Genomic DNA, 13,393 nt, shown 5'->3' with positions numbered 1-13,393 from the left:
ATTCCTGCTAAAACAAACAATTCTCATCTTTGATCAGTTCAGCAATATGCAAACTTCATTCCCAATTTAAACACTTCCATCCAGTTTGTTCCAAGGGAATTTTGGAGAGGAAGGAAAGAGGGACAAGACCCAAAACCTTGCCTTTTCTCCCTGGTGCTCGTGGCCTAGAGAAGGGTTCTGCAGCTCCTATCCAGCTCCCATCAGCAGGCATTGACAAAGGACGAGGTTTTCCTAAAAGTAAAATAGAAGGTTATGAGGAATTACCTTAAGCTTAGGAAACCAATTTTTAAATTGATACTTTTCTCAATTAAGCAAAGGGAGAGATACAGCAACAAGGAGCTAAAATTTCAGGAAAAAGAAATATTTCAAGATGCTACTGCTGGTGAAAAATAAGAAAGCAATATGCTCAGATTGAGCAGCCACACTCTTGCTCATTTACAGCAGCAGTGGACATAATGACCGAAAGTTATAACCGAAGCAAGTATGGAAATGGCCAAGTGTAGCATCAGAGCCCAGCTAAATAACATCCATTAAAGAAATAACAGCATTTACACGGAATTATTTCAGATGTGGAATTTCATTCACATTCACAATTTGCACAGACTACACTTAATAGCCATCAAGTCTAACGAGCAGTTTTCTAACACAAGTTATTCCAAACTGATCAAAGCATCTCTTGTAAAGCAATAATGAAAGAGAAGTGAACTCACCATAGGACGGTGTTTTTTCCCTCATTTTGGCTGGTAGGATACTTGCTTCTATGGAATACCCAGGCAACTGATCCGAATCAGCAATAGTAAACCTTCGCCTTCGACTCTCCTGATCCAGAAAAGAGTTGGGAGACTCAGCACCCTTGGAGCCAGGTAGTGGATGACTAGATTTGTTGCCTCCTCCATATACAAAGCTCCCCTTTTCATCTCTGAAAGGACATTTCACTTCAGTTGGTAACTTCAAAGATTTTCACACTACAGACATGAATAGATTTGAAAGATACTTCTAGCATCCAGTCACGCTCTTGACAACTCGCATTGTGCTGCAAACACGCTGGCAAAAAACCCAAGTCAGCTGATAAAAGACTCCATTACAAACATATTTACCAAGGAGAAAAGAAAGCTACCCCTCATACTAATTCACTTTTAATGAGCCAGTAATTCAGAGAAGTTTAGAGGTACCACCCCTGAAAAAACTTTTGAGAAAGAGACCTTTCTGCCCTGAGGCTATCAAAGCTCCCAGTTCGCCTGCCTGTTCAACAGACAGTTGTGACAAAGAAGTGCATACACAGATTTATCCATCTCTGTGTAATGGCAACACTTATCACCTCCATCTGAGGGACTACGATTTTCAGTCATTGTAAGAGCCCAATAATTGCCACTGAATATTCATCACTTTCTCTCCATCCAAAAGTAAGACCCCACCTTCAGAGTTTCAGTAATAAATTCCTAATGTATATACACATGAATTTGAGCTATTTCTGCAGAAGCTCCCCTCCCAGAGCAATCCCTCATTTGAAAGGCCAGAAACAGCCATTTTTAGAACCTTGTGAACCAGTCCTTGTGAGCACTTGTGGAAGAAAAGCTACCCTCCAAGTTAAGATTTGCCTGTTTGGTTTTTTTTTCCCCCCTGTCCCTCTACATGCTATGGTCTTATTGCTTGAAGCCAAGTCAGGCATAAAAATACACTGACTGTCTAAGCGCACACATGCCTCAGTATTCACAACAGCCCCACAGCCAGCACATACCTTTTCCAGCTCTCCATCCTGAACAATGCTACAGCTCAGTGAATGGGAAGGAACCCTTTATGGAGGTTCAGGGATCAAAAATTGCACACAAATGTTTGTTACACCACAACCATATGTAGGAGGAGAGCTCTCCTACAACACCACCATGTGGCAACTGTGCCATGGGGAGGCAAACCAGCCACTGCTCTCTGCCTCCCCAGTGTGGACTAGAGAATACCCATGCCAGGAAGAGAACAGGATGGTGAGAGGGGAAAAAAGAAACAATCATACAAATGCATCACAGTTTCAATAGAAGAGCAAAACACGCAGAGGTGACATTAGCCAAACAGAAGGCGAAAGAACCGCCCTCTGTGCTCTGCCTGGCTGACACAGCTTCCCCCGTTTGCTTTCTTTAAAAGTCAGTCAAGAAGCCTTCCCCTTTCCACATATCAGCCTTGACAAGTTTTATACCTCACATTGCTACTTCCTTCCTTGTCAACAGGGATTCAGGTCTAAAGGCATCTGAAGCTAGATAAAATTTTATGATTCTTCAGGAAAGATAAACCAACTGAGCACATGCACATAATTCACCAGTGCTTGAAATATAATGATTTAAGAAAAGACCAAGGCCTTCTAAACTCAACTGCTAATTCTATATGCTTGTTTTAATGTCAAGAGATTTTCTGGGGTTTTTTTAAGTAGTAAGGACACGTAAACATGAAAAATGGGGACAGACCAGTTCAAGATCGGTACAACTTCAGAAAGAGACCCTGCTATACAGAAACCCTCTCCCCCAGCCCTACACTGCCCCAAAGGCTGAAGCAATGCAATCTCAGTCTCGTCAGGCCTTACAAGACAGGATACAAGATGTCATCCCATATGAGTCCTACAGCAAAAGGTCAGAGTTTCTGTGCTGGGCTATCTATATCTAACCTAAAGTGTCAGGGCAGGTCAGAAGGCATGCCTTGACTGAAAATTCTTTTGTCCATCACTTTTCCAGGTCAGCTGGCTGGGTTCTGCCACGAGTCAACATGGACTTGAGAACAAACAAAAGCTAACCATACCATACACCCCCCCACCCCGCCTTTTGTGTACATAGGTCTGCATTTTTATAGCTTACCACAGGATAAAAAAATAAAGTTGAGTGAATTGACTCTCCCTTCCTTTCCGTGGGAAAATTCCTGTTCTATACAACTTGCAAGTTTAACAGTTTAAAACAAGTTCTTTTCTTTCCCAACTCCCGCAACAGTTACTTAACTTGATAAAAGTTACAGACAAAAATTATTTCTTGCTATGTGGAGTCGGATTTAAACAAAATCAAAAACATAACCCCACAACTAAACCAGGGATAACATCTGTTCGTGTTTTTGGAACAAATCCAATCTATGTGGCACACAATAATCTTCCAATAATAAAATCTGTTACAATCCTGGCAGTTTATGCATTTAAGCGTAAACTTCAGCAATGCTATGCATTTAAGCAACTAGAAAAAAGTTCGTGAGATCTGCAATTTCCTCAAGCTAATGTGCACAGAGCTCTAACAACAATCCAGCTCAGAAACAAGTGTAATAGAGTTTTTTTGTTCAGCAGTGCATGTTTATGCGCATACCGAGGAGAATATGGAACAGCTGGTGGAGGTGGTATGTACAGATCCAAAATGGCTGGCTTCTCCTTTTTCAGTGAGGTATCCATGGTGCTTTCTGGTGACTGGGCTGAAGCTGGAGGAGGACTCGTCTGAAATGACAGACATCTATCAAACATCTGAGCATTGATTTACCATTGAGAAAAAGATTATTTCAAAAATCAATAGTACCATTTAATCCTCTAGCAAACTACTATTTCGATGCTTAATGGTCACATTGAAAGCATTCACACTCTTCACCACAGTCTTGGCTAGCCTTGCAGCCACTCCTACGGACATCCTATCACAGGCAATGCGTTACTCAGAATATTTTGCTCTTTCCAGTCCTATTTTTCCTGCAAATACCACAGACAGAAAAGCAACAAAGACAAAACGCCTTCTTCTATTTTTAGATCCATTAAAAGAATGCAATTTTTAAAATACAGCTATGATCAGCAACACGTACAAAGCCAGCCCATGCTACCCTTTATTCCATACTGTCCAGTGCCTGGGGCATGGGCGGAAATACGGTGAAGTTCACCATAAATTGCATCAAGAGACATAACTAGGGTAAGAGAAGCAAAGGAAAAATATATTTGGTATTGCTCATCTGAGTAAGTTTGCCGTTTTGCTCTTCATGGCTCACTTTTATGTCCCCAGGATCTTGCCAGGTACTTGTCTGCCTCCAGGAGGCAGAGACTTGAAGGACCTTGTCCAGGCCAGAGGACCATACTCTCCCTTTTTTGTCAACGGCCTGCCCAAGCTTTCACTCTAGCCACTCAGTTAATGGCAACCCTTTTACCAGTCAGGCATCTGCCTTTTACCAGTCAGTACGTTGGAGCCCAGAACTGCCAGCAAGCTTCTCCAATCACTCATTCCCCTAAGGAAATGATGCTTGGCACAGCCTATATACCAGCCCACCAGCTCTTCACAGTAGTAACGTAGTCCTTGCTTTGGGTAACCCTGGAAAACTCACAGGACAGTGGTTTTTTTTTTTTCCTTTGGGTCTGATTAAATGACAGGCACGATGCCACAAAAACAAGACACAGGCATTGGTGAAAGGAAGGATGAAAAATGAGTCAAGTGTGCATCTTCTGCCCAGTTTGAGAAATCTACCCGCATCACCACTTGCAATAGCCACTGGCATTTCACAGGTTGATAAATTATTCTCACAGCTATAGAGAGGCCTATGTCAGAACACAGGAGTAGGTACTCTCCCTGGTTTTCTTTATTTCAGGCAACCAGTTTAGATTCAGTTAGGTTATTTCCTCCCATAAAGATTGAGCCCTAGGCTTCCTAACACTACAAACCTTTCCTCAACATGATTATTTCAATTATTAATGTCACTTTCTTTGCTCATTACCCAATCTCTAAGTTGCCCAACAACGAAATATCATATAAACAAGTAGTTTAAGTAACTTCTTAACACCTCACCCTCTCACCCTCCACCAGACTAAAAAGAGGACAATCTAAGTTATTTCAGCAAAAACATGTTAGTCTGCTAAATAGAGGAAACATTTATTACTCGTGCTGATGAATTCCATACATATCAGCTGTTTCAGCAGTTTTGCATTAGATAAGTTCTCCCCGTGGCACACAGATTAAAAAGCTCAACACACCTAGTCTCTTTGTGTATCAAAAGGACTTTATCTTGGGTTTAAAAAAAAGGAAAAAAGAAAAACAAGAAGAGCGAAGAACATTTTCCCTGTACTTAAACATGAGTACCTGGGAGTATTTCTGGTATTTCTCTTTTTCAAGAGCAACCAAGGCACTCCCCTCTCAACATGAGAGTTGAGTGAGCAGCCTCTCACCTGCACCAAGGGTGGTTTCCAGCGCAGGTTCTTTAGCGGGGCAGGAGTAAAATGGAATGAGCCGGTAGGACGTTTCTTAAGCAGCAGCCTAACTCCAGCAGGATTCTCTCGCAATTTTGCCACCAGATTTTTTAGTTGCCATCCAACCTGGAAGAGAATAAAGACATCTTTTATTTAGTATCACTCTTCTGAAAAGCAAACAAACAAGAAAACCCAAATACCCCAAGTCAAAGTGTCGTCTTTAACATGAACCCAAAGAGAGAACAGATATCAAAAAAATCCAGAATGAAGAAAAAAATTAGAAAGCCCCTTTTTTGGAAGATGATTCCTTGTTTTGTTTCAAAGAAAGCTATCAAGTGTAAATTAAACACTGAGATATCAAGCAATGCTCTTTATACCTTGCCTCCAGTCCTGGAAGGAAGTGCTCAAATTGAATAACACAGGAGTTCTCAGTGAACTACTTTTGTCGTGTTTCTTTCTCACACTGAAAGGCATTGCTTACCTGTGCTAAGCAAAACCAGGTTATTTCAGATCCCAGATGGAAATGATTCGGCAAATACTTGGGTTTCTTTAAAGCTGTTTTTATCTGCATTTCAGTAGACTGTAACACCATATTTTAAAACAGGCCTTAAATACAATGTGAAGTATTTTAATTAAAGCATACAGTATTTATACATTAAATATTTATTTTATCAAAATATGGCAAAGAATAAAATTTGTCTTGAAAACAAAATAGTAAAAAGCATCAAAGATTTCAAGAGGAACACACGAGAATCACGTCCTGACTGCACCCGTTCAGAACCTGCGGGAAGCAAACATTGCAGAGCAAACAAGAGGGAAGGTTGGCACAGCTGCTTGTTACTAACCACAGTTTGCCGATTAACCTGGATCACTTCATCACCAGCATGAATCTTCTGGGATCGGTCAGCAGGGGACTACAAAAAGAAATACAAGATGCATATGCTTCAGCAGGTTTTCTTCCCTCCCATAACAACCCCCACCAAGCTAAGTCTAAAGTTGTAGCTATAATGAAAAGCTTTGCTGAAAACATTCGCACAGCCAGATCTCACATTACAGCTGTTGATGACCTGAGAAATGCAAATGAATTCAGCTTATGATTTTTATTTTTATATACTGGGGGAGCTACAGGGAAAGGGAGAAGGCATAGCCTACATCTGTCACAGGCCAAATTTTACTTAAGTCATGGGATGGTCTCCACTGTCCTTTAGCCTCCAGTTCACACTGTAGTTTTAGAGAGCAGTGGGATAGAACCAAAGAGAAGAATTCTGTCCTAACACAGCAACTATCTTAAATTCAGCTTTCAAATAAATGTATACTGTTTTTAAAAAAAAAACCTCTAAGATTTTGAATGTACAGAACAAAGGACAAAAACCCCTTCAAACTGCAAAACAGATCCCCTGCACTTTCCCTTTTTGTTTCCTGTGTAAATAAGAGCTAACAACTTTAATGTGAAATTATCTGCCTGCATCATCAAGATCAACAGATAAAAATAAATGCTTGCATACATCAAGTGTGCATATACAGGTATTTTTCAAATACCTATTTATTAACAATACATCTTAAAACACAATTTCCTTGGAACAAAACCAAGCTCTGGGGAACCATCAGCAATGAACAGCTAAATGTGGTGATATTTATTTAGATCTACAGTTTATACCACACATCAGTAATTGCTGGAGTTATTAAAAACCAGTCACTCTGCTATAATACACCAACTCTGACCAGCCTTGACAACACCCATGCTACCTTAGCATATTGCACCCTGGTCATGGGACAACTTCTCCCATTCCCATCCCACCATGAGTAACCAGCTGGCAGCAGGCCAGCTCTTCCTAGCGATTCCAGAACTAAGCCCTATGACTAAGGACTCCCTTCTACTTGTCATCACACCTTCAGAACTTTATTCCTACAGTTCCTTCTCATAAAAACCAGTTCAACACGTGAAGAAAACATGAGAGAATTTGTGGGAGGCTCCAGCTATCATGAGTAACCCCATTTCTTCATTGTCTTCTCGCTTCCTCTGAGAGGAAATGCGTCCGTGGAAGCTGCATATATATGAGTCAACCCAGATCATAAAAAAATGCTGGGCCGAAGTCGAGTTTGTGGAAAACAGCACTCATTTCAAGCTGACCTTTGGGTGACCAACAGCCTGTCTAGGGGCGTGTCAGCTAGCAGAGCAGACACTGCAATCACATTGTAAGAACAGAGGAAAGAGCAAAGTTTAGGTCTAGGCCAAGGTGTCATGGGACAGCACAACTTGGGAATCCTCTTGGCTGACTGGTATCAAATATCCTTCCAATGTACAGTACTATTAATTTTTGGGGTGCAATTCCACTGCATTCCAACACACTGGCTTCTGGGATAGCTACTAAAATATCATTCTAAACCTAGGAAGAAGATTGTCCCAGGCTGGGTCATCAAAATGATCCCATGCTACCAGAAAGACATCAGTTGTTTGCAGATCTCTCAGTCACTTGCCAAGTTTCATTGCTCCAAAGGAAAGAGCTTCCTCAAAGCAAGAATCAGCATCGAAAAAAAGGCAAACATTCAGGCCAACACTCAAAGCTGTAAAAGCAATACTGCCCCACTCCTGGCCTCCAAATTGAGATCTATACGCACAGGCAACTTGTCAGCAGTCAACATTACATTCTTCCACATTTATCAGATGTTGAAATTGCTGTCAAAGTGGACTTAGTCTCTGCTGCAGATCCTATATAGATCTTATGTACATAAGATATATATTTATATACCTACACTCATGCCAAGGTGATAGCATAAACGCTATAAAAGCTTTCAGTTTTCACTCTGAACTGAAAGCACAGATTTCCACCCACCTCTCCCTGGCCCTGGACTTGGCAGGGCTACAGCTAGAGAGAAAAAAAAAAAAAGAAAAAAGAAAAAGGGCAGCATTGCAGCAAAAGCCAAGTTCTTCCACTCTTTCTGCTCTTTCTTCTTTCATTCACTGGTATGGCAGAGCGGCATGTCTGACAACACCACAGCATCACCTGCCAGACTCAGCTGCTGGCCAAAGAACCACTGCAATGACTGCCCAGAAGCCTTTAAAATAAAGTCTCTGCTACAGAGAACTCACAGTGTAAGAGCAAAACAAGCAACCTTCTGCAGCAAAGAATACAGTTACCTGTCATGTCCGCCCACCTCTCCCTGGCTCTGGACTTGGCAGGGCTACAGCTAGAGAGAAAAAAAAAAAGAAAAAAGAAAAAGGGCAGCATTGCAGCAAAAGCCAAGTTCTTCCACTCTTTCTGCTCTTTCTTCTTTCATTCACTGGTATGGCAGAGCGGCATGTCTGACAACACCACAGCATCACCTGCCAGACTCAGCTGCTGGCCAAAGAACCACTGCAATGACTGCCCAGAAGCCTTTAAAATAAAGTCTCTGCTACAGAGAACTCACAGTGTAAGAGCAAAACAAGCAACCTTCTGCAGCAAAGAATACAGTTACCTGTCATGCTGACCATTTCCTTCCAGCAGATCACCCTTTAGTCTTACTTTTTTGTCATCTTTCTACTCTGCAAGGTAATTTTGTCACTGGATTTCCTTACTCATTACTGAATTTAGTACACTACCACCTAAACATTCCCATTAGGGGAGATAGCTTTTGCCAGTAGAGAGCAAATACATTCACGAGTTTGTTAAGCAAGATACCATTAGCACTCAAAACAGCAGATAGTAACTTATTAAAGCAATTATTTTCATGCCAAGTGTTTGAACTTACTCGTGTACTTGCAGAAGCTGGTTTAGACTACAGTAAAACATGCAGACACAAAATATTTACAAATTACGCATCATACAATATTTAAAGCATATCATGAAAATCATATGTAAAACAGGAAAAAGTAGTAAAAAAGGCAAACCAACTCAAAGCTACTATCAGATAGCCTGAGTTAATATACGTTTACTTCACTTACATTTTCTGTAGTTCCAGTAATTACATGTAATCCATCATAAGTTGATTTGATGTACATTCCCTGAATGTAAATAGAAAATGAAAAACAAGTTCAAAGGCAAAGAAACCGCGTACCTTATCTGATTAAACAACCATTGGCAACTGACTCAAAACATTATTAAAAAAGTTTAACAATTCACATGTTTTCCCTAGAAAAGTGTGTGGTCTGATATTACAACAGTCTAGACCTCTTCACAGATCACTTCTGCTGTAATTAATTATAATATTTATAATGACCTAAACCACCTAATATATGTAACACAATTTAGAACTGCTGTCTGGTTGGCAATACCAAACACTGCTAGTTTTGCTGCCTTCTCGGTCTTTGGCCTTGAACAAAACGATACTTTCTTACTACCTGGTCTGCACTAGAGAATTACAGGTTTTACTAGATGGCCACCACCTTGACATGCAACACACATTTACACAGGTGAGCTACAAATGTTGCCTACATGTTTTTCTCTCGGCAAGTCAATATACAGACTGCCTTGTAACCACAGTGCTGACATAAGCAATAAAAGCTCTGGCAGAACTAAGTATTTGTGGCTCTAGATGTTAAGGCTGAGTGTGAATGCAAGGACAAACTCAGATGAAAGGCGTGTTGACCGTATGAACACCAAATTAAAAATCACTACGAGGCTATAAATTAGTAATTGCATAGTCTTCCCACATGAGGTGACCAGTACACTGTTTTCATCATCTACGAACAACCACAGCTCTACTTTTCCTGCCTACATCTGTTGTTAGAGCACTCACACTGAGCTGTACAGAACTGGATGTTATTCAGGAGTTCTAGGCAGCTTCTCTGCCTGAATCTACCAAACTTGCTTAGAAGTACAAGGAAAAATACAAGATTTTTTTTTTTTTTTGCCGCTTCCTCTCCAGTCAATTCCCTTCCCTGTTTGCCTCAGTATTCAATTGCATGCACCTACCTCCTCATTTCTTACTTAGTCCAAGCTAGGCTGACTCTGCTTTATTGTAGCTTGTGAATTAACAAAGAGATCCCCATAATTTCAAGAATGCATGACTGATTCAGTCAAATCCAGTGGCCAGGTAAAACTATATAGCACATTAAGACCGAAAGCTTTCTTTGAAAGGCTGATCTCTTCTTCATTCAGGGCTGGAGAGTGAAATTCAAATGCACCTAAGAATTTAAATTCCCTCCAGCATGATGATTCCTCAAATCTGCCAAGATTTCAAACTCAGTTTCTCAAAACCAGCACTCAGTTAAGCAGCATCTGCTGAACAAACTAGATTCAGTAACATTACATGGCCCTTGAATATGAACAAGTATTTCTCATATTCTTGCTAACAGCAATCCTCAGAAATTCTCATATTATTCTCAGTTTTGCTAGAAACACACATAAAAACGTATCTTTCAAAATGCTTGGAGAAGGTGATGAGAAAAGCACACACACACATGAAAAACAGCTGGTTTAGGTAACCTGCAGGAAAAAAAACCCAAACAACTGATTTCACAAGCATCTGAAAATACCCCAATATCCTGGTCAAGACAAAAATTTGCAACAATTTACCAACAAAAATTACATTTGGGATCAAACCTATTAATGCACATCCCCATCTCTGGCAGCCACTCCAGCACGCTGCCTGACAATTAACCTTCAGAGTCCATCCCCATGCCACTTTCTGTTCCCCACAGGATAATACTGGTTTTGAAATATCTTGTTAGACGTACACATGCAGTGGCTCACACAACTACCTATTAAATACTGGGGACATCAGGACTCTCCAGAACCAGTTCTTACCAGGCCTTCCCCAGGTTTAATGTTGGTTAAATGAACCTCCTCCAGACACGCACACTGGCTCATCAGTGGATCTGTAGTTGATCGGATGGCTTTATCACAAATGCCATTTAAAGTCTTGGCCTACAATGAAAAAATACAAAGAAAAGTTATGAAATTTCTCTTCAAGCTGCTTCTTTCATTTTTCAAAAATAGAAAGGGAGTTCTAAAATTTGGTCCCTAACAAATCATAGTTAAGAATCACTGAAATAGAAGATTCATTTGTACAGATCTATTCTACAGCATGTTTATTTCTTATTGTAACCTAGTACAACCACCTGTTTCCATCACTGCCACCTCATCACTACTAAGAGATGGCAACATATTCTCTGTTTAAAAAAATAAACACACAAAATATAGCAAAAAAATTGTTTTGGGGATTTGTTTGCTTTAACCAACACATAGCCCATTAAAGTATTGAAACGTTTTGATTATTTTGTGTGGGAACTGGCAGTTTTCCACACTGTTCTTTGTTTCTGCCGTGAGAATGAAAGTGTCAGAACAAGCAAGGTGCTGGCCACTGACTTATCTGCACAAAGCTTTAGAGTATAAGGTAGGACTAGCACTTCAGTATTTCAGTTTAACTTCTCTCCACTGTGCCTCTGAACTGACAAAGAACAGCTTTGTCTTGTAGAACTTTTAACTAGCAGAATGGCTAACTAACCAGAACAAAAAAATTAAAAAAAAAAAAAAAAAAAATCAATCATAGTCCAAAAATCTGTTCCCTCCCCACACTCACATATTTCATTAATGCCCAACAAAAATAAAAAAAAAAAAAAAAAAAATCAATCATAGTCCAAAAATCTGTTCCCTCCCCACACTCACATATTTCATTAATGCCCAACATGTTGTTTTGGTTTTGACATTAACTGAAGCAATGCTGAAACTCAAAGTAGGTTACAAAAGCTTAAAGGAGAGGGGAGGGAGGATTAGCACACCGTAGAGTAGTTAGTTATACACAATTTGGGAATCAGCAAGGTAAGCCTCCTTTCACAAGGGGTTTGAATCCTTCAGTCAAAGCAGACGTATGTAATTACAGGAGGGGGGAGCTGTCTCGTAGGAAGACATTGGTTTGGATTATAACGGTCCCTAGAAACAATAGTTCCAACGCTTTTTGTTTTGTTTACATCAGATTTACAGAGCAGCAATAAAATAAATCAAAACAATGCTTAAGCGTGAATGCAAGGAACTGCTCAAACAAGGAAACTCCAAACAACAATACCTATTTCGAGAGTGGGTGTGCACAAACGGAGAAAGAAGGATGCAAAGAACTCCCTTTTACGTGGTCTCATTATTCATGAACAAAATTATTTTTAGTTATTGTGATACTAAATTCCTAAGCATCTAGCTAGCGGAAGGCCTTATCAAAGAGCACAGCCTGGTTCACGTCAAAAGCAGGAAGCGATGATTAACTGTTACAAAATATAAAAAGCATTCCATTACGCTGCTCATGTGGTCACAAGGCTGCTTCAAACAACCCTGAAAGCTCAGCCTCAAGTACAGTCAGAGGCAGAACTTCAGTTCTGCAACAGGGCAGTTCTTTCACATGAAACAGCTTAATAAAGCATAGTGTCAGCTTATTAAGGCACTAAATGCACATCACAAGCATAATTGGTTTATTTAGCCTATGATCATCCTACAGTACTACTACTCTCTTGAAAATTCAAGGTCTGAATTCTCTTGAAAAAACAGCTGTGCAGTGAAACTTCAAGGAATGCTTGACTCCATGCTATTACACACACTGCCCGGCTGTTCAAATTTCATTGAGTTCATCTAGAGGAAAGAATACTCATAAAATGGCCCATAACAATGTTTTTACTTGCATGACATGCTTGTATGAGTGGGATTGGAAAACTGTTGTCAGCACAGTCAGTGTAAAAGATACTGAAATAAATGTAAATGCAGGCAGCTTGAGTTTCAACAGAAACATGTACTTACTACAGTCTGAACTTTATCTTCCATGTCAGCCACAGTGCAGTCCTAAAAACAAAGTAAGAACAAAGCCCTACATTAACCACTAAACACGTAAACACATCATCTCTGAAAACTCTGCATAACTGCCACTTTAATCTCAAATTGAAATAGAGTTATTCATGCCGCAGGGATTAATCAGATTAGTTTCACCCAGTGGGTCTCAAATGTACTGTTAAACAACTATTTTCTGGCCCTGTTAGAAAGCAACGATAAACCTTGAAAACTAAGAGAACATGGGATTCAATTACAGCAGCAGACTTTTCCAGAAAAACAGAACCCTGCGTAATAAAACTAGACTCTGGGAAGACTGGGCACACAAGCTTGCCTTACATCAATAAACCCCAAATTAGGCACACTCTGTCCCAGACATCAAAACAAATCCAACACGTTAAAAATGTAACAAAAAGTGATTTTTTTTAAAACATGCTGTCAATGACATTCCTGAGGACCAGAGGACTGCACAAAATCAAAATGTCCCCCCTTT

General features: G+C 40.2%; 1 protein-coding gene across 1 annotated transcript in view; it reads right to left on the bottom strand.

Moving 5' to 3' along the window:
* CNKSR3 (CNKSR family member 3) overlaps positions 1-13,393 on the bottom strand; it is a 29,161-nt gene that overhangs the window by 1,870 nt on the left and 13,898 nt on the right. The window contains exons 5-12 of the mRNA XM_010138516.1: positions 12,874-12,915; positions 10,900-11,019; positions 9,096-9,155; positions 6,016-6,084; positions 5,150-5,296; positions 3,327-3,451; positions 711-919; positions 142-231 (exon numbers count right to left, since the gene is read on the bottom strand). Of these exons, the coding sequence (XP_010136818.1) occupies positions 142-231; positions 711-919; positions 3,327-3,451; positions 5,150-5,296; positions 6,016-6,084; positions 9,096-9,155; positions 10,900-11,019; positions 12,874-12,915 (862 nt within the window). The remainder of the gene's footprint in view (positions 1-141; positions 232-710; positions 920-3,326; positions 3,452-5,149; positions 5,297-6,015; positions 6,085-9,095; positions 9,156-10,899; positions 11,020-12,873; positions 12,916-13,393) is intronic.

The sequence above is a fragment of the Buceros rhinoceros genome, unplaced genomic scaffold (genome assembly GCF_000710305.1).
Source record: "Buceros rhinoceros silvestris isolate BGI_N320 unplaced genomic scaffold, ASM71030v1 scaffold18066, whole genome shotgun sequence".
NCBI lineage: Eukaryota > Metazoa > Chordata > Aves > Bucerotiformes > Bucerotidae > Buceros > Buceros rhinoceros.
This window is presented reverse-complemented; position numbering and strand designations above follow the sequence as displayed.